The sequence below is a fragment of the Clarias gariepinus genome, chromosome 16 (assembly GCF_024256425.1).
Source record: "Clarias gariepinus isolate MV-2021 ecotype Netherlands chromosome 16, CGAR_prim_01v2, whole genome shotgun sequence".
NCBI classification, from domain to species: Eukaryota; Metazoa; Chordata; class Actinopteri; order Siluriformes; family Clariidae; genus Clarias; species Clarias gariepinus.
Genome location: NC_071115.1, coordinates 14,658,812 through 14,684,197, shown reverse-complemented (window position 1 = coordinate 14,684,197; position 25,386 = coordinate 14,658,812). Strand labels below are relative to the sequence as shown.

General features: G+C 36.9%; 2 protein-coding genes across 2 annotated transcripts in view; both read right to left on the bottom strand.

Annotated features, from left to right (window-relative positions):
* Window positions 1-14,451, bottom strand: part of gas7a (growth arrest-specific 7a) — a 48,498-nt gene extending 34,047 nt beyond the window's left edge. Inside the window, exons 1-3 of the mRNA XM_053514638.1 lie at window positions 14,328-14,451; window positions 2,576-2,638; window positions 1,062-1,147 (exon numbers count right to left, since the gene is read on the bottom strand). Of these exons, the coding sequence (XP_053370613.1) occupies window positions 1,062-1,147; window positions 2,576-2,624 (135 nt within the window). The 5' untranslated portion in view covers window positions 2,625-2,638; window positions 14,328-14,451. The remainder of the gene's footprint in view (window positions 1-1,061; window positions 1,148-2,575; window positions 2,639-14,327) is intronic.
* Window positions 14,452-19,538: 5,087 nt separating this feature from the next.
* Window positions 19,539-25,309, bottom strand: LOC128544138 (protein SCO1 homolog, mitochondrial). The gene is made up of 7 exons (XM_053514127.1): window positions 25,011-25,309; window positions 23,806-23,919; window positions 22,817-22,907; window positions 22,394-22,591; window positions 22,206-22,298; window positions 21,347-21,462; window positions 19,539-20,111 (listed from the first exon to the last, which is right to left on the bottom strand). The coding sequence occupies exons 1-7, from the start codon at window positions 25,128-25,130 to the stop codon at window positions 19,977-19,979; spliced, it is 867 nt and encodes a 288-aa protein (XP_053370102.1). The 5' UTR covers window positions 25,131-25,309; the 3' UTR covers window positions 19,539-19,976.
* Window positions 25,310-25,386: the final 77 nt, after the last annotated feature.

The following is a 25,386-nucleotide window of genomic DNA, read 5'->3' as shown; positions in this document are numbered from 1 at the left end:
TGGGAGAGATGCTTGCTCTATAGCATTTACGAAGTGGTATCGAAAAGTTTCAAGACTAGTTTTGTAACACTCCAACAGATGGCACCAGATCGCTGCACGCACAGTCACAGGAAGCACCAACCTTCATAAGTCAGTGTGCCAAAAGACATCGCCTTGTGTACATCTGGAGCTGTGAAACTGATACTGATACTATTCTGACCACATAATATTTCATCATGGACAGCATGAACAAAACGATTTACAGCGATGCTGCAATGAGTCGTTCACGATGTTTTGAGTGACATGCACACTGCAAGAACAGAAGAGCATCACTGGAAAACGTCAAGAGATCACAAAAACCTACAAGTTCAACCATCCGCTACCTTGAAAAACCATTCGCTACCTTGTGCATGATGATCGTCGGAGATCTTCCACACCCACCCAAATCATAATAAAGTACTAATAAGTAATCAATAAGTAATAAAGTACTTTCTTGTAAACGGAGCTGATCTCAAAACTTCCAGTGGTCACCTCAAATTTTGCGTGTGCCTAAGACTTTTACACAGTACTGTATGTATAATGATTGTAATTTCTAGTAATGCCAAAGGCTTATCTACTGTACTTAGTCGTAGCCTCAGGATCCCTGTTAATGGGCACCAAAAGTTTATTGAACACTTTGTGGTTTCAGAATATTGAATAGTTCATCTCTGTAAAACACAGCACCAATGAAGATCTGGTTATGTGGTTGAAATATCGGGTATATTTTTGAGGTTTGCCTCACCTATACGTACTGTAGAATCCTGCTGATTAAACAATACTCTGATGCATTGTGATCTCAATGTGCACTTTTATTCTCCCGACTTTAAGTGTAAAGTGTCAAACTCTGAAGCCCTACAGTGATTTATCTTATTCTGTGAATGCCTTGGTAATTAGCTGATAAGCTAAATCAGATGTAGACTGAACTCTGCAGTGCTGTAGTCTGAAGGTAAACTGACATTTCTGTTTTAAGTAATGCATCACACGGACATCCAGATCAATCCTTTTAAAGATCTCAGGTCTGACCGGCCTGAGCAGGACAGTACCTGGCTTTTCACTCTGGCTTTTTGCACCATCCTGTCCACCTTCTCCAGTCGCTTCACAGGAACGTCAGTAGACTGTGATCCATTTACTAAAAACATAAAGATCACGGGTTTACATCAGTTAGAACTCTGAAATCTCATTGTGTCATTACAATAGTAATAATAAAAATGATATTTAGGCTTTTGCACTAAAATTAACTGAAATTTTACATTTACAATAACAGTTAAAGCAATAACATATATACCTTCTAGCCTGCTTGATAAATGGCTCCATGAAAACAAATGACAATGACAACATCAGCCTGACAAGTGCTGTACAACATGATGATAAATGAGGGTGATATAATAAATGTGGTGCAGTGATGGTTCAGGCCAGACCACATAATTGGCAACTCTACTGGGAGTCACAAGCTGTTTTTCTAATCCTTCCTAGGGTTGTCCGTTAATTCTAACCTCTTTAACATCCCCACCGACACTGGCTATATCCGTTTTTTTCCCTTTTCTGTGTATGTGTTCCTCAGCCTGTAATTCACAGCCTGGCGTCGTGACACACATCGAGAGTTATAATGTCATTTTGAAACACTTTCATGTCATTTTGTTACTTGCAGGCAAAAATTCTATTAGCAAAAGTGGCACTGTATACGAAATATTCTTCTCAAATCTTATTATGGGACCATAAATAAAAAATAAAAAAATTAGAAATGGAATTAATTATTCTCCTGGATATAACATCATGTTTAATGGGCACTGGGACAAAACCAATAGAAAGACATAAATATATGTGGGGCATTCAAGTCAAACTGGGACGTGTGATGAAATTTCTCCTGAATGAAGGCGCAAAACGAATTGCCATTTATAGATTACTTCAAGCACAGTACGGTAAGGAGACTCTTAGCTGCAGGAAAAAAATTTGATTGGTGCAAACATTTTAAATAAGGTCATGCGTCTGGAAATGACAATCCTGGTACAGGATTGAAGCTTGAAGCTCAGTGCACCCGCTCCTGTGAACATTCAATGAGTGGGACGCTGTCAGGAATTACGGCCTGGTCGCCTGTGTATGCACAAGTTTCGTTGGCCCATTAGTGCCCATGCAGGTTTTTCTTTTCTTTGGCATAATCACAATAGTGTGTTGACTCGACTGGGACTAGGCCATTTATTTACAGGCAAACTGACAATGTAGGGGTGTTGTATAGCACATGCTCATGTTAATATTGACAATTTGAATAATGGAGTCAAATAAGTATGAGAAATTGCAAAAGATTAATTGAGGCTTTTTAGAGACATCTTACATTTAGGCATTTGGCAGACGCTCTTATCCAGAGCAACTTACATTTTTATCTCATTATACATCTGAGCAGTTGAGGGTTAAGGGCCTTGCTCAGGGGCCCATCAGTGGCAACTTGGTGGTGGTGGGGTTTGAACCTGGGATCTTCCGAACCGTAGTCCAATGCCTTAACCACTGATGTGGATAAGGCTAGTGAAACTTGCAAAATGGGGCTTAAGTAACTTGACCTCACCTGGAGTTTTATATGTCTGGGTCGTCTTTGTGGTTAGAGTAGATGGCATTTTCCACGTTGCTTCTGGAAAATATATATGGTAAACATAGTTATTAGAGACGATTTATTTTTTAGACTGCTATATTTTTATGTTTAAAAAAACATTTAAAACATAATGCATAGTAGATTTTTGTGTATGGTTTTTATGTGTAATGACTTTACAGTTTGGATTACCAAATACAGGACAGGTCAGTGCAAATAAATGAAATTAGTAGATATTAGGGATGGGAATCACCAGGAACAAGCCGATACGATATTATCACTATAAATATGTGCCGATTCAATTTGTATTGTGATTTCTTCTTAGATTTTTATATTTTGAAACTAACTTGGCATATAATATTTGCTCCTACTGTACCACATGGGATGCTGCACTGTGTGCTTTGTATGTGTAAATAGTTTAGAACTTGCTATCTGCAAGAAAATCGAGAAACTGCGATGTTATACCACCTCACAAGCATTAATTCATTTATCAATTAATTTATCTACTATGTTGCATATCCTGTACAGGGTCACAGGGAGTCTGGAGCCTATTCCAGGAAACTATGGTGGGGTACACCCTGGACATGGTGCCAATCCTTCACAGGGCACAGATGTGAAGGACACATGTGCATAATCTACCAAATACAAAATTGAAAAACCCTTCAGAAATGTGATCTATGCACAGATTATTACATCTGCGAAATGCATTCTAGACAATGTCTGCATTTCAACAATGAAAAGATTTTAATTTGTAGCCAGGGCCATGATCATACAGTCTTTTGGTATAATTTTTCCATGCATCTCACAACCATCTTATGTTTATACAACAGTTTCCTTTCAGTGTGCCTGGCCCTCTAGAGCTCACACAAATAGCATAAGGAAATACCTCATTTCTAAATCTTGATAATATCATAATGTAATTAAAGAAACTTTTTTGTACATTGCACACAATATCGCAGCTTTTTGTGTGCTAAGCTTACCCTTTTGCGCACACAAATTAGCACTCATTATTTAGGATCTTAGTAAATCAGGCCCTAGAAGTGCAATCATATTTTACTAAGTGCAGTGCTTCTTTTGCACAGCAGGACCTACAAAGGATAACAGCATTAAAGTTCTTTTTTTTTTTTTGCTCAGTTGCTCTGATAATGTTTACGAAGAAGTAAAAAAAAAAATGTTTTTTCTTGCATAAGCACTCGCAAAGCAGCTGTGTCCCAGGTGGTGAGTGAGAAGTTCATTTTCAAAAAAAAAAAAAAAAAAAGGATGTGAAAACAATTAAATAGTAATCAAATAGTAGTTTGATAGTCTATGCAAACTGTATATTGATCTTTTGGCAGCCACTTCTTTAAATAATAAGATATGAATACAAATCTGAAAGGCTGACATCAGTGTTAGTAGTCTATGTAAGTCTGTAATGAATTGAGGGCTGATGTTTTTGACACAGAAAGAAAAAGCGATTCTTCATTTCGACATCTGGCTGAATAAATGAACAAACAGTGCAGACTGCTCAGAGCTGGCAATAATGACTGATGAGCAATAATGTAAGAAGAAAATCTGAGGACACAAATGTTTACAAAGTAAATGCATCAGCACATGGTATTAATGCACGAAGTTCACAGGGAATGAGTGGTGCCCAGCCAATGCCAGAAGTGCACCAAATACACAGAACACAAACTACGATCCAGAATAGCAATGACTCAAGAACGGTTTATCTCCTTGAACCAAGCAGGTTTTAAATAGCATTGTAAAGAAGCAGACTGATCCAAGATCAGAGGCCCTCCTCAGCTGATTCTCATCTCTCTCTCTTTCTCTCTCTCTCTCTTTATCCAAAACTCAAATACAGCCTGCCCCATGAGGGTGCTGCCAGGGCTCTGGTCTCTAACTACTGATAATGATCAGTATTACACAGTGCTGCCCTTCGTATGCACTTATATTAGTGTTCTGTTGAAAAATAAATGGCTATTGCAGCATTACACAAGCTAAACATCATGCGGCAATGCAGGGGCCAAATAGAAAGATAAAAAGGTTATAAACCCAGAGTTTCTGTCCATGTTGCTGTTGCTATGTGTGTCAGTATAAATCAGATAAATCCAATCTATATCAGTGCAATGCTTTAGTTTTTAGGATAAACGGTTTGTGGAGATGATGAAAAGTGTTAATGGCACATCACAGCCTGCGGCTCTTCACGCAGTTGGCACAGCATCTACGCTTACACAATATAATACAAGAAATGCCTGCACTCATTAAAAGTCACATTTTTTATCAGGTACGCACGCCCTCGGATAGTAGCTTTAGGAAATATTCATAAGAAAAGTCGAAGATGAGAGATTTGCAGTTTGGTGTATGGCTCTGGTCACTGATGAGGAAAAACAATGAGAAAGTATACTGTATACGTTTTCAAATGCCAGAATAGACAACAGGACTTTTCAGAAAGGCTTTGTAGCACGCCGCAAAAGTTTGGACACACTTAGTAATTACATAATCTTTCTTGATTTGTATTTATTTCTACATTGTAAAACACTGCTGAAGGCATCCCAAATACATAATAATCTCCTTTGAACAGTTGATATTGAGATGTCTGCTACTTCTGCTCAGTAAAGCCTTCATAACGGTTTGTTGTTAACTGGTGATTTTTGAAGCTGGTAACTTTAAATGGACTTCTCCTCTGCAGCAGATGTAGGTTTTGGTCTTGTTTTCCTGGTATGGTCTTTAAGAGCCAGCTTCATTCTGGTGCCTAATGGGTTTTGCAAATGCATTTGACAATATTGTTCTTCCAAGAACTGTTCCAGAACAGCTGATCTTCTTGTCTTTTTTATAATAAGGAAAAATAAATCCAAACTTGTGTCCAAACTTTTGACTGGTGCTATATCTAATATACTGTATATTCATTTAGCAGCACACAAAAAAACGAGAATTTGCACTTTTTTAAAAATAATACCATTTTTGTTGATAGACTTGACCAGAGGTGTATTTGTTTAAGTACCAGAGTGCACCTATGATGGTTTTTATCATGTTGAGAGTATTACAATATGTGGCAGCAAGCCAAATATTTGGCTAAATAAAGCAGAAGTTGCTAAGCAGGCAGAGGTTCTGCTCAGCTATTAGGCTAGAATATGAAAATGCCTCATATGCTTTCATTTTCTGTAGAAACTTTTACCCTTTGTAGCTGTTCCAAAAATGAGAGAATTTTTTGCTGCCTTTTTATTTTTATTAGTAAATATAAGGTAAAAAGGCAGCTACATTTCCTTGGCTACCAGTAGAATATTCAATTCAATTTTATTTATATAGCTCTTTTAACAATGATCATTGTCGCAAAGCAGATTTAAACAATCATGAGAACTATGGAAGTTTGTATGAAATGTGTAATCAAAATAATAAGATTGTCCTGATGAGCAAGCCAAGGGTGACGGCGACAGTGCACGGAAACCTCCCTGAGATGGCAATAGGAAGAAACCTTGAGAGGGACCAGACTCAACAGGGAATTTATCTTAATTTGGGTGATAACGGATAACGGGGATTTATCTGCAGTCATACGGCGTGATACATTTTATATATAAATATAAACTAATAAACAAAATATTAAATATAAATTGTAAACCACTGCAATAGGGTAAGCCAGAACGCAGATTAATGAACAGTGATGGGGATGGGATGAATCACTTGGTGAGGAGGGTGGTGAAGTGAGGGTTATGTGAGCCAGTGCATAGAATTCATTCCTTGGATCTTTGGCAATAAGAGTGGGCATTCTAGGTTGATCAACAGGCTGGCCTGACTGAGGCTAAAAATTAAGAAGCCAAAAAGGCAGGCTTTAGTGAGGGACCCTTTTAAGCGGTTGAGCTGCGGTAAAGAACCCTTCTCTGTGGTTTGCAAAGTACTACTCACCGGACTGCCATTCAACAGTCCTTTTATGGGACGTTAATGACACCAAGATGATGGATGATGATCTTTTGCCATTCTCCTCCTGGCAACTGGTAGATGGTAAGAGTTGCTGACAGTAGACTCACCATCACAGCACATCCATGAGCTTTGAGCTCATACCAGGAGATGAGGACAGAGTATGGTGCCTGAAGAGACCATTCTTATTGCTATGCTGTGCTCTAGGTCTGTTCAGGATCGAGAATGAGTCGTCCTGTAGTGAGGGGAACCAGTGGGTGATGCAAGGATTGGTATCCTTAGCTCTTGCCATCCACTGTAGGGGATCAGTGACCAGAGTGAAGTGCCATTTTGCTAGGTAGTATTTCAGCCTCTTTACAGCCAACTTAATGGGATAATCCTCTCCATTTTAGGTTAAGGATGGTTCCAGGCCCAGTTTCTGAGGCATCTATATGTACCAGAAAGGGATTGTCGGTATTGAGGTTACAGAGGTCAGAGGAGTTGGTAAGGTGGCTCTTCAATTGGTAAAATGCCACCTCTGTTTCTGCTGTCCACTGCACCTTTTCAGTTGCAGAGCAGGTTCCAGAGAGGAGTCCTTTTTTTCTTATGAATTAAGTTGTCTGTAGCTAATCCAATCCAGGTACTGTGCCTCTGTCAGCCCTGCCAGTGGCCCTGCTCAGTGCTGAAAGCAATGTTCTCCTTGCCTTATTCTGTAAGTGCCACTTCAAGCATGGTGATGAAGCAAACTTTTCCTCACTGACTTTTTGGAAGTGGGCCAATCAGGTCCATGCCGATGCGCTCGAACAGCACACTAATAACAGGCAGAGAGATAAGCAGGGCAGGGCCGGCTTTTTGGGTGTGTTCTTCTGGCATTCAGGACACCACTAGCAGAAGTTCCTTACGTCTGCCTTGAGTCATTCCAGTGGAATGATTTTTTATCTTATCGATGGTGTTTTTCAAGGTTACCAAGCAAGTATTTTCTCTGCAAGTAAGTACTCTCTCTGCTGGGCAAAGCTGACATTGAGGGGACATTTTTCTTGTCATAGCCCAGGCCAGTCTTGCCCTTCCAGTGATCTCTCCAACTACTTTGGAGAGACTTGCAAGACCATGTTGTGCACCTGCCGGAATGACCAACAGGCAACAGTGTGTCTGCAGTTCCCGTATGAGAGCTGGGAGGGGAGCAAATGCCTATGCTGCTGTCCCAGAGCCCTAGTACTTGTTAAGTGGGCATTCACTCATCCCGTGGAGACTCTGGCCATTGCCAGAGCTCCTCATCTTTTTTGAAAACTTGGCAAATTGTCCATATACAGTTTGCATAACCATTTCTCTCTTTTTTCTTTTAAAATTCTTAATACCTGTACCATATACTGAGGAGTCACTTGTTAAGGGAGCAGAATTTACCACCATCATGTACATTTATAACATGGAAGAACATAAAATCAGTAAACCTAGTTTTACTGGGTAAATTAATGTGCTAATCGAAGTTACAGTCCAAGTGTAAAATAAAATTGTCTAGTTCTGCCCTATAGTGGTATTGGACCTCTAAGACTCCTGGATCATAACTTAAAATATCTGTCAGAAAAAAACATGGGGGAAAAAAGACTACAAAACTTTAATAACTTAATTATCTATTGGTTCCTTATCTTGTATTCTCTATTAACTCCTTTTTTCCCTTTGCCTTCTGAGTAAGATTAGGGAATAGGAATATGATTAATTTTTTAAAGAATGTGTTCTAATTAGCAATGTGCCAACAGCATTAGGGACATGCTAAGAATAGAGTTAGTAATACATTGGCTGTTCTGATAAATCACATGTTTAATCTCATGTTTTTCAGCTGTCCAGTAATATAACAAAATAATAAACCTTGTTAATAATAATTTACCTTGTTTTATGCTTAGAAACATATACAGTGTAATCATTGCCTCATAAGCCGTGTAGACATGCCTTCAGATACTGTGCCTTCTACCCAGGCGTCCCAGGCAGCTAGAGTTAAGACCCTTATCAGATATGTAATATACTGTATCTGTGAAGTGTGAAAAGGTATAGCTTGTATCATAAAACAAAAACAGCATTATTACCTTTTAGAAACAAAACTAATGTCTCTTCACACCTTATCAACCACCTCCAGACTCGGACTGGGAGGAAATATGGGTATAGAAAAGAAGAAAAAGACAATGGACATAATAAAAGATGCTAAAGAAGTAAAGACTACTGCAGTGTAGACTACTTAAAAAAGAGAAGCAAATCACCTTAAAATGAATGTTGCTAGTTGTTTTGATGAACGAAGCATACCAAAAGCAAATAATCTAAAAGCGTTCTTATAGTTCTGTAGAATCCATAACATAATCAGTTAATAGTTGGACTTCTGCTGCATTCTGTTTTTAGATATATATGTATGTGGGGGCCTGCTGTTCCTGAACTAAAACTTTTATTTCCAGATGTCACAATAACAACTTTTTTTATGTTTATGTGAAAAAATGTGCATTTAAATATTCTATTCCGTGTATCCCTGTTTTTCTCCCTTAGTCCTTTTTCCGAAGACTTGACGGTTTAGTTACAGAGTTTATATGGAATAAAAAGACTGCTAGAATCCGTAAAGTACTTCTTTAATGCCCTAAATCTCTTGGAGGTATGGCCATGCCCAACTTTCAGTACTACTACTGGCCTGCTAACTTTAGAGCCTCAGTGTTCACCTATGTGGCTTGCTATGGAAGTAACCTCTTGTCTGCCCACTACATTAACAGCCCTGTTACATTCCCCTATTAACAGTTCATACCCTCTATTTACAAAAAAATATAATTGTAAAAACTTCACTGCGAATCTGGAGACAGTTTAGACGGCATAATGGATTACAAGCTTTCCCTATGTCGGCCCCCATAGCATCAAACTTTGTTTTCCCACCATCCATGATGGATAGAACTTTCTCCCAATGGGCAACTTACGGCTTATCTATGTTTAGAGATTTATATATAGATGATGTCTTTGCATCTTTCCAGCAGCTTTCAGATAAGTTTTTACTGCCCCAAAACAATTTTTTTCGCTATTTACAGGTTCGCAGTTTTATTTCTGATATGCATCCTCAATTTCCTAGTCTTCCAGTTCCAACTCCCTTGGACTCATTCCTCGAACCAAGGTCTATTGGGAAAGGGATGATTTCCTATATTTATGATAAAATATGTTTCCTGCATAGTAGTTCACTGACATCTTTAAAAACACAGTGGGAAGAAGACCTATCAGAAGAGATTCCAGAGGAATTATGGGAAAGTGTCTTGAATAGGGTGCATTCTTTATCTCTATGTGCCAATCATGGGTGGATCCAATGCAAAATACTCCATCGTATTCACTGGACTAAAGTCAGGGAAGGGGTCACAATAATTGTTCTTTATTACTAGGGGGTTATTGGTTGTATCTTATTTTGACAATTCCTTATTTGCATCCTGACTACCTTTTCTATGTTTAGTTAGGGTGAAGGGTTATGTAAACTGTATTTTTGAAATGTTTGTGATAATTTTGTAATACTAAAAAAAATTTATAAATAAAGTGGAAAGAAAAAATATATATATTCTATTCCAACTGCAGCACATAAGTTATCACAGACGTATTGACGAACAGTATCTAATGACAAAATGATTTGTCCATCTCTCTAGGGTACATGGCTATCAAGCAGCTTGATCAAAGGGAAACATTTACTTTGTAAGGAAATCAAATTTAGCTAGAAAGGTTTTGCTCATCTTTAGGCAGACTTTATAACTGTTTCTATAACTGTACTTGTTAAACTGGCTCACTGGCGACATGACTAAAGGATTAATAGTTTGGTTTTCTTGGTTTCTAAAAGTTGCCATAAGTATATTTTGGCTGTTTACTAGAATACGGGACTGAAATGTTTGTTATAGTTGTATTATACTATATTATAGTTTTTCCAGACTGCCACAAATATGCCATCTCAGATTACTCATACATTATCAGTTTCTAACCTCTGACAGAATTACATCCCAAGGGTACTGATCTACCGATTAAATCCTCAAATGATAAATCCAGTTATTTTAATGGTCCCAAATCTCAACATACCTATTTCCAATCTCCGGTTGTTCAATTTCAGTGGGTTGCACCCGCTGTATCCTCAGGTTGCTGTTCTTGGCAGACTTAGATTCTTTTCTTTCTATTAAAAGCGGCTATTTGAGTTACTTAATTATGTCAACTTAAGCCACTCTGTCCATTCTCCTCTGACCTCTGCCATCAACATGGCCTTTCCGATCACAGAACATTCATTCACCGGATGTTTTCCTAAAATGGGGAGATCAAGGGTGCCAGTGATCATTAGATCAATTATAAAGGTGTGCATTCTACATGCACTCCTACAGATTGTAGGTCGACGTTTGATGTGTAACATAAAAGACATAAAAGAGATTCCACACTGCATCGCCTCCCTCACACTCACGCTGAAAGATCTGGCACATGCTGTGATGAGGGAACAAAGGAGAGCTCTTTTACTAATTTTTCATTCCGCTGTATTAGCAGACATCCACTGAGGCATTTTGGTGTACTGCTGGCATGAGTCTTGTTCCTCGCACCCTTTTTAATAAAGGAGCATGAGTAGAATTTTTGGGGCCATTGAGTTATTGTAGCATGTAAAAAAATAAAAGAGAGAAAAAACACACAAATTTCCCAATGCCTCTTTTAATAATGAAAAAATAATTTTGTAAAACAATACGGTAAGGCTTGCACTGATACACCAAACAACAGTACTTTGTATCACTGCCTAGCTGGACTGTTCCCGATTTCAAGTAAGCAAAGTGGTAGGATTATCTTTTTAAAATAAAAGATGTGACTAATGACTAAATGTAAAAATGAAGAACTTTCTTTTTCATTTGAAGACACACTGGAAACAATAAATGTTAATTGTTGTTGGGACTCAGAAATGTTATAAAAATAAAAAAAAAACATATTACATAAGCGGTTTGAGACACATCCTCTAGTTTTTCATTTAGGTGGATGGATGGGCAAATTTGCCTTTTCTTAATAGCTGGACTACATGTCAGGATAGTGAAAAACACTATAAATAATAAATGTCCTTTAAATTTAAAATGTAAAATTGACATCCAGAAGCTCCAAAAGCTCCAAATATCAGCACATAATATGCAATGTGCACTCTGTTTAGGATTAGAAACCTGTTTTGTAATGCATGTCTGACTGACATATCCTTTGTTTAAAGCTAACTTTATCACAGTACTTACTGGATTTAGCAACCACTGGTACATTTCCATAATCGCTGCTCTATACCCACATATTCTTCATCACACCCATACACTCTGACTTTGTACCAACACAGTTGGGTAAAACATCCAGTCTCCTTGAGCTTGTCTGAGCATGTACAGTACTGCAGATGTCAATGCCAATAATATACAGTATTGTTTCGTTAAAAGAAAAAGAAAATCTCTAAAGGGTATAAGCACAGCATATACTGTATTAAGCGTACTGTTTTGGGATAATTTGGAAGTTAATGCAATGTGGAGTTACGATTGAGAAATATATTGAAAATTAAAATGACAATGAAATTAAATAACACAAATGTTTCTTTTGCCAGCACAGACTCAGCAAAAATGAACAGGATTTACCAGTGTGATTAGGCTGTGGTGTGTGAGTCTTATGTGATGAATCCTGCCTTTCTTTTCACTGCAGTTGATAGAATATACCGTATGACTTAACAACTTTCCTTTACCAGCCTGAACATAGCACAAATCACATTAAGTGGCACAAATTATGGTATAATTTTGATGGTGACATGGTGCATCATGTTTTTATCAGCCACAAAATTTCTTGATATTATTATTATTATTATTATCATGAATATTTTTCAGTCAGAGAAGAGAAAGAAAATCAAAAGTTCTTGCTTTAAGTCAACACAATTGAACAATTAAATTAAAATCAAATTCAAATTTTATTTGTCACATACACAGTCATACACAGTACGATATGCAGTGAAATGCTTGTACGACCGCCAGTGACCTTAAAAAGAAAAGAAAACTATATATAGGGAATAAATATTAATAAAAAGAAATTCGAAAGAAAATTTAACTAGTAAAATAAAATGTACAAGTAGGGGCATAATAAAAATATTACAAAATATAGAAATAGTTAAGGGTTATATAAAGTTGTTAATCACACACAAAGCAACCTCAGCAAGATCAGTGTTATGAGAAGAACCAAACTAATCCTATATGCTAATTATAAACTAAATTCTAAATTGGTAAATTTACCAATTTGATAAAAATTGGTTTTATCAGTCCAACATCCAACAGTCCAACAAGGTACCATAATGGAACACGGGTAAACAATTCTTAGTGTATGTTTAGGAATGTTATTAAAATGCCCAAATAGGGATGCAGAGATGTTGCATCACATGAATCACAGTAAAAGAATACAATTGCACTATTAGACCATTGATTCATGTCGCAATAATCACTGTCAACAGAAATCCTTTAGTTTGTAATCATTTGGCATAATGGCCTTGGACATTAAAAAGAATTAATTGACTCTTTATATCTCAAAGAATCATCAGTTGTAACAAACCTACCAAGGGGAAGACAGGGAACATGACATTTATTCGGAGATAAACATCTATTCCGAGATAAACTAGCTTTACATGGTATGATGTTCGGCTTCGGTTTGCTGTCACAACCAAATTACCCACCAAAAAAGCATTCTTTGGCCTTCAGTTGAGATCAGGAGTCTATACAGTAGTATATATTGTGACATGCTTGTCGGGGACTAATTTAGTGCCAGTGCCATTAAAGACAAAGTAAAGGCACTGTCAGGAGTTTTTTCATTAAAATCTCAGCATGTCACCACTGTTACATTTCTCAAAAAAATAAAGGAACATCAAAGGACTGCAGAAAAAGTACAGAGCAAATATGATAGTGGGACAGGAAAAATCAAATTGAAGAGTGGTAATGTAGAGAAAAATGTGTGTGACCCCATTTCCTGCTTAAACATATATTGTGCTGACTGATGATGTAATCATTGTATAAGCACGGTGTAAAATCTTTAGAAAGGCTCTAGCATTAAAACTGTCCTAGTCCACAAAAAGAAATCAGTCACCAGGTTTCTCCATCTACACACTCCTTCCTGATTTGTCTGTAGAGAACAAAACTGACATTTGGGCTATTCTCTCTAAAAAGAATGCTAAGTATCGACCATAGTTCATGAAAATTTTAGCAACGATGGCCAAAATTCATCCTGCTCTCAGAACAAAAACATCATAAGGGTAATTTAAACATGCAGGCTATGTAACGTAGCCTGAAAGTTTGAGTTAAAGCGATACTTAGATCTAGGGCAAGGTGCAACATGACAAAAGAAATAAAATATTATAGATACTGATGATTAAACACACTGGATTGAGTTGAAAGCAGCATGAAAAGAATCTAAAGTCATACTAATGGATATGTCTATTTAAAAAAACTGATTTTAGTTTAATAATAATAAAAATAAATAAATAAATAAATAAAATAACCAGGGGTGTTATTTGAGAAACAACCACTAGACTGTCAGGAGTAAATAATTCAGAGATTTATAAATTATTTTAGAAAAATCACCTGTTTGATCTACCATTTGAGTTGCATTGATTAATCACGTACATGGAACATGAAAGACACTACACAATCAGAAAGGATTTGAATAGACCAAGCACCTCATAGCAAGAAAATGTAACATTTCTGTCTATATACTGACCCTAAATAGGGTATATATGTATTTATATCAGCAAGGCATATTAGAACATATCTCCATTTTTGTTAGACCAGTAAACACAGCTAATTGTCCTGTAAGCCTTTTTATTTCCCCAAAACTGACTAAATGCTCTTACCAGGTGCTCCTCTTCATCAACGAGTCAAAATATTCAAAGTAGAAAATTCTAGATGGGATGATGAATGTCCTGTGTATCACTTATAACAGAGCAGTTGGTTCTAGACCCACTCTCACTCACTCGTACAATAATACAGAAAGTACAAAACGACCCAAATCCAAGACTCAAATATGTGGAATGAATGGATGAAGACCCGTGAACTCTGCCCTTCTTTTTCCTTTCTCATTTCCCATAAGCAGAGGTCAGACAAAAATGCCAGGCTGTGGTTGCCAAGCTTGGAAACTTTCTAAAAGGCTTTGTTCTCGAGCCCCAGATGCAATCGGGTTACAAGCCTTCTCCTGGACTCTGGAGACGACAGGCAGCATAGTGCGTGACACCAAGAAGACAGGGAGAGTAGAGAAATGACTCCCTCTCCAGTTAACAAGGCCAGTTTTGTGCTGCTCAAGTCAAATGGACCTTGTTTAGGACTTCTTCTTCCTGCCAAAGAACCCCCGCCCCGCCCCACCAACCCCCCGTAATGACAGTAGCTCAGACAAAGACAACGGTTCTGCTATTTTTACTGGTGTCTAGACCAGGGAGTTAAGGATGAGTGATGAGAAGGGCGGACAAAGTACTTGTTTTTAAAAAGCCATCATGAAGCTCTCACAGTAGAACCCACCCTCGGCCTGTTCGAAAATTATTTATGAGAATTCTGTCATGTTAACAGATCAAAGAAAAAAGTTGCATGCTTGTCATGGGCTTCCAGTTCCATCAGTGTGCCCATTCATTGGCCATTCATGCTAGCACTGATGATGGGTGATTCACAAATGATTCAGTTGTGCTGAACAACTCTTACATAAATCACCACAATTGATTTCATTACCATGATTTCTTTATCATGTTACTAATTCATCTATGCATCCAAAGTAGGATAAAAACAAATGTTCTTTTTTTTTTTTTTTGCTTCAATCCTCGTATAATGGTATTTAGTCGATAAAGAACACATTTACATTCAACTGACTTTTTTATTTTTGTGTTTTTTTTTCTTGGTTGTGATTCATTAATTTGCTACTTAATCATGCTGAATTAAACCAGTAAATTATCTGGGTTTGTTAATTTTTTTACATATTATGATGAAGAAATCTTAAATTAATGACATTAGTAACCTTGATATGTATCATTGCCATCTTTTAGCATAATGTACATACTGTATGCTGCTAAAAGCTCAAGTTTGCTTCTCTGCTTCCTGAGGCTAAAAAAAGATAATCAATATAGTCAGAATTAGGACGGTCAAACCAAGGAACAGAATTATGGTGAAACACAAAATGTTATCTATATTATGCAATTTGCAGATCCCCAACATCGCATATGCACTAGGTCAAAATGATAAAAAACAAGTCAAGAGATCAAAATCTATATATACTGTATATTCTATCCATAATATAACAGATCAGTTTCAAGATATTGGATTAAAATACTAATATGATAATATACTGTATCAAATCATAAATTCAAGATCATCACAAATTATATTTACGATATACCTAACCATACAATATATGATATAATAAGATAGAAATGTATTATCTTAGTACTATGGAGTTTTGAAGGCACATGCTTTCAAAAGAGGACTATGTTGTACATATCCTATGACATTTTTGTCCAAAAAGAAATCTGTCATATTTAAAAATGTCAAATGTCTATTTAACCACCTGTAATTAAACACGAGCTATACAAACTACTGTATAGTACACATTTGTCTTACGATGTCACACTGTCAAAACCTATGCCAGATGTCAACAGGGCTTTACCTCCATCAGTGCTGCAGGGGATGAAAAACTGCAGTAGATTAAATGCTCCACAGGGTTCTCATATGATGGCTAACCATCAAATAAATAAATAAAAAAACTCCTTCAAATTAAGTGAAATGAAGTGCCCTCTAGCTTGCTTCTATGTGTTAGATGTGTTGCCCCTATGTGTGAGAAAACATGTCGAATCTTCCCCTAGGGTGTCTCCTCTATGGAGAATATGTGAGGAAGTTTCCCATATGGTTCCCCCACATATGAGAAAGTGCATTACTGTGTGTCTCTTTGGTGGACAAATGCAAATGCAGTGCCTTATACTGCAGACCTCCTACATCTAAGACAACAAGATAATTTTTCTGCCTCTTTGACAGCCCTCGTCCAACACTAAATCTCATGACAATAGCACAACGCATCACGGCACAAACATGTAATTGCTCATGTCCATAGTAAATATACAGTTTAATGCAATAATTACCATATAAAAATGTTAGCTTTTTCTTATTTATATTTATACTGTGCATTTTAACAAGTATTAGATTGTTCCTGCTGTACAAGTACACAATGTGTGCTTTGTTGCTGGTCACATAACCTCATTTTAAAGGCCAGCTGAAATCCTTTTCTCAACGAAGAGATGCACATGTTAGCTATATGCATATGTTAGACGTTGCTTTCTGTGTTTACTCCGTAATCTAATTTGCAAGTTGGGCACAAATGCATAACTGGCATCCTTCTCAAGATCCCAAGTGAAGGAAACACACTGTATAATGATAAAAAGTCTAACAAAAAGTCTACACAATAAATGGTTGAGTTTTGAAGGACTGATACATTTCCCTTAGTTGGAAATATGTTTGAAATATAGAGAAGAATGAAGTTAAATGCTGTTTGAAATAGTTTGTCCTCTTTATAGTACTGAGTGCTTCTTGTAAAGGGAAAGAATGTACTGTAGCTACACTAAAAAAAATAATAATAATAATGATGTTTTATATTTCAAGAAAAGGTTAATTCATTTATTTCCATTAAAGAAAAAATAGGTTATTTAGGTATTTGTTAGGGATTCTAATTTAATTATTTTAATGAGAGGTGTAAAGTGTGACATGGATGTGTTTTAAAACATGCCAAATGAATAATGCGATAGGTTGAACTCTAGAGTCACTGCCATTTGAAATATCTGAAAGACATTTGTAATTTGCAAAAACATTCTCTAAGTGACTGCCATAGCTTTGTACACACAAGGAGTCATCTTTCCCACTCATAATGAACTCATGTTATGAATGTAATTGCACTTTGAATGCATTCCTTTTAAATGATGTTGACTGCTGTAAACGCCATGACCCATGAGAATGATTTCAAAACAATCTTCTTTTGACAAACATTCTTAAAATTCTACCTGAAAAAATAACTATAATAAAAAATTAAATATATAATGTACTACTTATGAAATATTCTGTAAGACTTTTTGCTAACAAATGCTGGAGACATCTTGTATATCAAATGGCTAAAACCTCTAATCAAAAATGTAATGTGTATGCTTTTGAAATGCCACTTCCAGAGTTCTGGTCATGCTCAATCCTGAGCTTGAACAAGAGTTCCCTTGCCACAACATGCCTGTAGATTGATGCATTTAATTGCCTTCATGCTGTGAAAGACTGTGAAAGGTTTTGTAGGTAAAACCCAAACCCTTGATATTAGGTATTATACGAAATAATACAATTTATATTAGAATATCATATGTTTTTAAGCTTCAATGGCAGACATAGCTACCTGCTTGCAAAAACCTTTTTGATTTGATCAGACCTGTTTGATCCATGGATGCTCAACCAGATTGGAATCTGGGGAACTTAAAGGCCTGATCAGCAGACTTGATCTCTTTGCCTGAAAGCTGTGTACTGTGTGGCATGCTGTGGTGCACAGTATGTTCTGGTACCTTTCTATCATGGCCAGCATCAACCTTTTTTTTTTTCGGCCAGCACTGTCTCAGACACTTGTGCAGCACTTATCTGACCACAAGCTTAAGTAAGCTTAAGGTTGCAGTCTAACTGACTTCGGGTAAATGCACTTTCACAAACCGGTTTTGAAGATCACAGCTAAGCATCAGAGGAAATCACCAAGTTTTTTAAAAAAACTGAAATTTTAGGGAAACAGGCATTGACACTGGTGTAGTGGGTTTGATCTTAAGCTTATAATTGTGTGTAGAGTTGTCTGTGCCTGTTCTGTCCATATGGGTTTCCCCCACCACCCACAAAACATGGCTAAAGGCAGATTGGCACTAAGTATTACTGAGTGTGTGAATGTGTGTCTGTACTGTATGTTGCCTTGCAGTTAGCACCAGACCCAGGGTATTTCTACAGTACCTCTTGCCTAGTGTTCCGAGGATGAGCCTCCTATGAGACACAAACTTGATCAGGACAATATGCTTACTAAATATATGTGAGAATGAGACCGTGTTAAGTAAAACAGATTTTCCCTCCCAGATGTTAGAACCTAACTGATTTGTAGAGTGTAATGAACCCTTTGCTGGTTTATTATTGCTATTGCATGCTAATGAAAGAGCATGAGAACAATCATTAGGATTTGTTTCAAGCAGCATACCCATGACCCAGTAATTCCCACCAAATCAGATACCACTGTGTGAAATCAAGAGTATTTTTTTTTTGTTTGTCTGTTTTTCCTTAGTTGATTGCGATTTATCTTATATATGTTGCAAGAAGTGACATTCTAGTTCTACAGTATAATAATCACACGGGTAATGTCTTTTAATCCAACACAAGTCACTGCTCAGTTTTTCTATTTTCTGCAGCTTCCAGTAAAATTTTGAATGATTTCCTTTCCCGTATAGACTAAAAAGTAGGTAGCAATGTAAATCAGCTCAACATTAATATGTTTAACAAACAAAATGTAGCATTTCCCTGGCAGTTTCTTTTAGAAAGCTTTCTGATCTCAGATACAGTATAAACATGCCAAAGTGTTAGATAGCACATTTAAATGTATTCCAAAGTGTAACCATGTGATGACAGTTTGAAATCTGTTAAGCTATTTTGAGTAAATCTGTTTCCATGGCATCCTGGGTAGTGTGCTAAAAATAAATATATACTATTCTATTGTAGATGATACTGTATGGGGATGTTATGGTTCCAACAGAAAAAAAATGTGGCATTTTCAAAATTTGTTGCATAGATTTATAATTAAAAAAGGAAGAAATTACCTGTTAAATGTAAGCAGAGCTCATTATTTTACCAGAGCTTGAACAAAAGAGTTTACGCAAAGTTTACTCATTGTTCTCCTCTTATTCATCCTATCACTCCTATTGTTTTAGACTCGTTGCTCCACACCTGGAAAACTGCCAACTCTTTTGTAATCACTCTTGGCATTAGATCACACTGCAGTTAACTGCCATTGCTCTAAAAGCCTGAAAAATATCAAATAAGGATTTAGCGATGGCCATCATTTTTATTGGTTCCCAAAAAGCAGCCTGACCACAGATCAGAAATTGGAGGGAGAAAAACATCACCTTTCCAGCAGGTTAGGACATAGAAATGTTCTCCTACTGTATCTGTTACCAAATAAATCTGAGAACAGCTTGAACAGAATTTGGGCACATAAAATGCATGATATAAAAGATATAACTATTAATAGATCTGCCTGGTTTCTAGTATTGAAGGAGATCAAAGGTTTACACCACTTATAACTCAAAAGCACTATGGTAAGTCAGAATCCTTCTTCAATCTTAGTAAAATAAAAATAACAGAAATATATTTCATTTAAGACCTGTTTCATATTATGAAACGTTTAACAAAAAAAAAAAAAAAAAAACATTTTCTGTAAACAACAGTCTCTGAGGTTGAGTCCATAAGAAGTCCATCTTTCACTACTTGGCCTGTCTGTGCTTCCTCATGTGTGACGCGATGGAAGAGGAGATCTCTGCTGATTTCTTGTTCTGGCCATAATAGTCTACAAACTTTCCATCGGGACCAACCAGGTACATAATGATTGTATGATCAACCTGTATTTGGAGCAAAAACACATTTTGAACAATGATGCAGGGAATTAAAACTACTTATTATAATGCTTGTCTGATCCCTAAAATGTGAAAAAACTAATTGTTACGACATTGCTTTGTGTCCACTGCTAAAAATAAGTGTAATGTGCAGTGGGAATGGGAATCACAAGTCACCACCTAGGTATCGATTTAATTAAAATTGCGATAGTATCACATAAAAGTATCATGGTTTTATAAATATCCCAATCCTACAGTATATCCAAATTTTCTCAAATTTTGTTACTATTTTAAACCTTTAAAAAAAATTAAGGATTAGTTAAATGTAGCCTAGTCTTTATAACATTAGTTTTCTTACTTAAAAACTAAGAGCAGTATTTTAACAATAATAGTCCGTTGTGGCGACCCCTTCCTGGGAGCAGATGGAAAACCAACAAGGACAAGCTTTTTAACAATACAAACTAACTCATATACAAGAGTTTAACATTTAACATTTCTGTTGTCATTTGCCATCATTATTTCTAAACAAACTTTAGCATATAATTCACTCCTACAAATAATTCCTCCTTACATCTAATTCAGAATGCGCCATCTGGAGGATTATAATGAAACAGCGATGTTTTACTGCCTCAAATTCCCCGAAAGTATCAAAACCCAGCTTGACAGTGCAGCACACAGGTGTGTGAGGCTTCTAACGTGCACAATTTTCAAGAAAAATTAGCATTCACAGTGTTTTAAGACTTGTGTAAGTGTGTGTGTAATAAGGAGGCTTTGAACACGTGTGATTTTTGAAAATGCAATGCAATATGAAAATGAAAATGCAAAGATTTTTGAAAATGAAATGCAATAAAAAAAAATTTTAATGAAATAAAATAAAAAAAAAAAAATGCAATGCCACTCGAAAGCTTTGCACTCATTGTTTACATCTGAGGCTAATCAGAGGATTGCCAGTCAATGGCCAATTAAACTGAAAACCAGCCAATTTTGGTCATTAACCAGTTCATCACCTATTATAAATGTAAAAATGTGTATGTATCTATTTTTTAACTTTTTTTTATGATTTTGAAGTCAGTGTGGCAATATGTGAATCACCACACAAGAGAATCGCGATTCATTACTGACTCGTTATTTCACCCATCTCCAATGTGCAAAACTTCCACCTTCACACACACTGCACTATTTGGGATCAACCCAAAATGTATAATCTGATTTATAACATTTTGAAGGTATGCAAAACTCACAATGTAGTCGTTGTCATCATCTTTTGGACCCTGACTGTAGTACACTCTATAGGCTCTGGAGACCTGCTCGATTTGTGCCAGTGTTCCTGTCATGCCGATCAGCTTTGGTGAGAACTCTGCAGATAACAAAAAATAAATTGTTCCAGTGCATTAAAACATTCAAGGGTAGACAAATCAATAGCCTGCGCACCTAGCACAGGAAAAAATATCTGTCTGACCTATTGGTATTTTTAATTTGGAGGCTCAATTAGCAGAGAGAGAGAGAACAAAAAAAAACTATTCAATAGTGACTCTTGATATGCATGTTTAAACTTAATGCACCTAATAGTGATGTGAGAGTAAAATAAGGTTAAATAAGTGGATTAATAAGAATATATTTAGAACTGATGATTTTGTAAGGAATCAGGAAGTTCAGATATGTTGAAACACAACTTAAAGTAAAGAAAAATAATTTGTAACTCTTCTAATACATTATGTAATACTGTACATAATGTAATAAATACTGTACTGAGAGAAATAAAAATGCTAGCCAAACTAGAAAATATCATTAAGTGTTTTGTGATAATAAAGCAGCAGATCTCATAAAGAACACATTGTCCAACAACTTGCTGACTTTTTACAGAGGTCCAAGACACAGGGTTTGTCGTGTTCCTTAAATTTTGTGTAGTGCACTATAAGCTGATCATACACTATATCATGCTAGCTACTGTACTACCTGGTAATTGCAGTCTCTAAGGAAGCGCAATATGGAACTGTGCAGAAGTGCCGGATGTTTTATTTTCCTGTTGGTTGGTTAACTAATTTATGATTTGTCCACACCTGAGGATGCTGTACCAAGAAACAATAGCCGAAATTCTACCTTTGACATATGCTGCCAAGGCCTCGGGTGTATCTCTTTCCGGATCGATTGTGATGAGAATCGGTGTTAAATCTGGGAGTGTCGTTATCCTGTCTAAATATAAAAATGAAAGAGAAAAAAACACTTTTAACATGAAGAAAATTAACTTCATTTAAATTGGAATCAAGTAGCCCTTAAAAAGATGTTACCTATTTCATCCACGACTTCAATCATCTTCTCCAGTTCATCAGGACAGATATCTGGACAATGTGTGAATCCAAAATAGATGAGCACCCACTGGCCAAGATAATCTTCACTTTTTGTAGGTTTACTGTTGTGATCCTTAAGAGAGAATGGACCTCCAAGGGCTGGTTTCCCTAAAGACCTTGTTCTCTCTTTCTCAAACTCTATACCGGTGAGGGGAAAAAAAACACCCCTTTTAAGCAATCTCTGCATTCATGATGCTTCATAAACAGAGATCCAACAAACAATTTAATTATTAATAGATTAATTACAAACAATACTGTACACATTTCCATCAATAAGAGTATTCATATCTATACAGTAAACTTTACATTATAGTCAGGTATGTTGTGTGTGTAACAATAGAGAAAGTCGTATCCAAGCCTTACTTTCTTCTTTCTCTTTTTTAAAGTATTTCATGCCCAGAAGAAGAGTCCCACCCAGGGCAAAAGTGACAGCAAGAGATTTCCAAGTGACTGGCTAAAAAGACACAGGGGAGCAAGAGACAACTGTTCAAGAACTTGCTATGTATCCTTGCTATGACTGCCAAGTATTTAGCTATTGTTAATATAATGAGAATGGTTTGTGCAACATTGATGTAACCTGGCAGCCAATGAGACTCAAATGTGCATGCATGAACAATGATGACTTAGTCAGTGGGGTGCTAGACGTCATCAAGTGAGCATGTGTACCGTGTGGCCGTCGCATTCAAAAGGACTGAACGGTTAGAGCAATGAGTCTGCATCATTTTGTTGCATCGTTTAGCTCGAACAATTCTCTGCAAAAACTATTCGGGATGATTCAGGCGGCTTTCAGGGATGATGCAATAAGTGCATCCAATCACCCTGGTGACTCAGCCCCCCTACAGCCCAGATTTGGCACCCTGTGACTTCTGGCTTTTCTCAAAACTAAACTCGAGTTTGAAAGGAAAGAGACTTCAGATTGTCGACGTGATTAAGGTAAAAACGACAAGTCAGCTGATTATGATTCTAACAAAGGGTTTTGCAGAAGGGGTTTAAACAGTGGAAGATGCGCTGGTAAAAGTACTGGCAATCTGAAAGTGTCTACTTTGAAAAGGACTAAGGCATCACTGTCATCATTTGTACAATGCTCCCTGTATCTGCTTCATTGAATGGTTTTTCATATTATATGGATACTGGATACTTTCCGGACAGACCTCATACATAATTTCAGCATAATGCAAAATGTTAAATGCAGCTATAAGTGTAAAGCCAATATAACAGATATCTGTTTAACAGGAATGAAATGGCAATCTTTAATGTACAAAAAAATGGTTAACTTTGGCAAATTGCTGTTATACAGGGAAAAAAAAAAAAAAAACTATATTTTTTAGAAGATATTTGATTGCATGGATTACACCAAACTTCTTCTCTGTAGTTTTCTTGTCCCTGGGCGAAGGTGGTGGAGGGAGAGAAGACAGTGTCCTCACACTGGGAAATACGGGACTTCTGCATGCCAAGGCTACATTCAGCTGCAAATTTGAAAAAGAAACAATGTCAAATAAACACATAATAGGAAACAAGTGTAGTGTCAAACGCATCTTTTTTATATATATAATACACACACACTGTATATTTTACATATATGAAGTGGTTTCAAAATATTTCGAGATTAGCTGTTGACAAGCTCTTTTTTCCCGCCTTCCAGCCTTTAACCTCTAGCTCCTGGAAACTAATTTTTGATGCACAATGCCACGCATGTCGAAAAAGACGATGAGCATGCACTTGGTTGAGCTCTCCGTCATGGAGATGATAGTCTGTTCCATTGTAAAGACTTATGCCTCGTTTAAGGGTTGTACCCACACACCCAAGTTTCGTTAGTGTTAATGATCCTTGATATAAAGGACGGGTCATCCACGGCACTGCTCTTGGGTCAGCAGCCTGGGGACGAACTTGGAAGTAACTGGGTGATCAAATCACATGTGAGGATTGCCTGGACTGTTGCGTATGACCTCAACAGAAATTCAATGGATTGTTCTATGATAATCCTCATGCACAAGTTAGCAGGGGTTAAGCTCCATGAAGGTCTTCCTGATCTCTTGTCATCTTCCAGTGATGGTCTGCTGTGCCACTCAAAACACTTCAAACAACTCATCGGAGCGTCGTCTGAAACTTTGACAAATCATGTTAAAAAATCTAAGGCAGATTTGCCCAGTCCCACATGGATGAATTTCACATTCTCTCATTGTTCTAACTTGCTGTCCATGATGAAATAGCAGACATGGTAAAGCACATGGTCAGAATAGTACCAGTTCCACAGCTCCACAGGATGAGGTCTTTTGGCACACTGACTTTTGAAGCTCGGTGCTCCCTGTGGACTGTGAATGCAGCCTTGTGCTGCCATCTGTTGGCGTGTTATAAAAACAAGTCTCGAAACTTTTTGATACTACATTGTATAAGGGCTTCACAATTAAGCACATAAACATGATAATGGCGATATGAACCTGGGAGATTATGTAATTGCAATTTATTAATAAATAACGTAGTTTAAATCAAACAGTTTGTCTTAATAATTGCAATGTGATTTTTTTTTTTAAACAAATCATGCAGCATTTATACCTACCTGAGAGACATTTCCATTATTTAACAGGATGTGGCAGGAGCTGTGGTTTGAGTGAAACCTGTGGTGGATGAACGTCCTGGACATCAGACACCTGAATCCCTGTAAAACCTGTGTGGCCATGACTCAAAGTGCCAAACGTAAACTGCTTTCAAATTTCAAAAGACAGATAAGGCTTATGAAATAAAACTCGAAATATAATTAAATGATATTATTAACACTCTTGCCAAACAGTACATCAAGGCAATGCACAGTTTTGAGGTCACCCGAGCAGCATAACAGAGAGGAAAACTAAAAGCGGATGTGAGGTAAAACAGTTGCTTTGGCAGCGTGCTAAATATTATCATACGCCCTATTTAGGTGCACTATACTCGACCTT

Coding starts and splice junctions, on each gene's coding strand:
- LOC128544138 (XM_053514127.1), bottom strand. CDS start 25,130: ATGGCCACACAGGTTTTACAGGGATTCAGGTGTCTGATGTCCAGGACG. Junction 22,592..22,816: donor TAAAAAAGAGAAAGAAGAAA/GTAAGGCTTGGA, acceptor TCACCGGTATAG/AGTTTGAGAAAGAGAGAACA. Junction 22,299..22,393: donor TGAAGTCGTGGATGAAATAG/GTAACATCTTTT, acceptor TTTTATATTTAG/ACAGGATAACGACACTCCCA.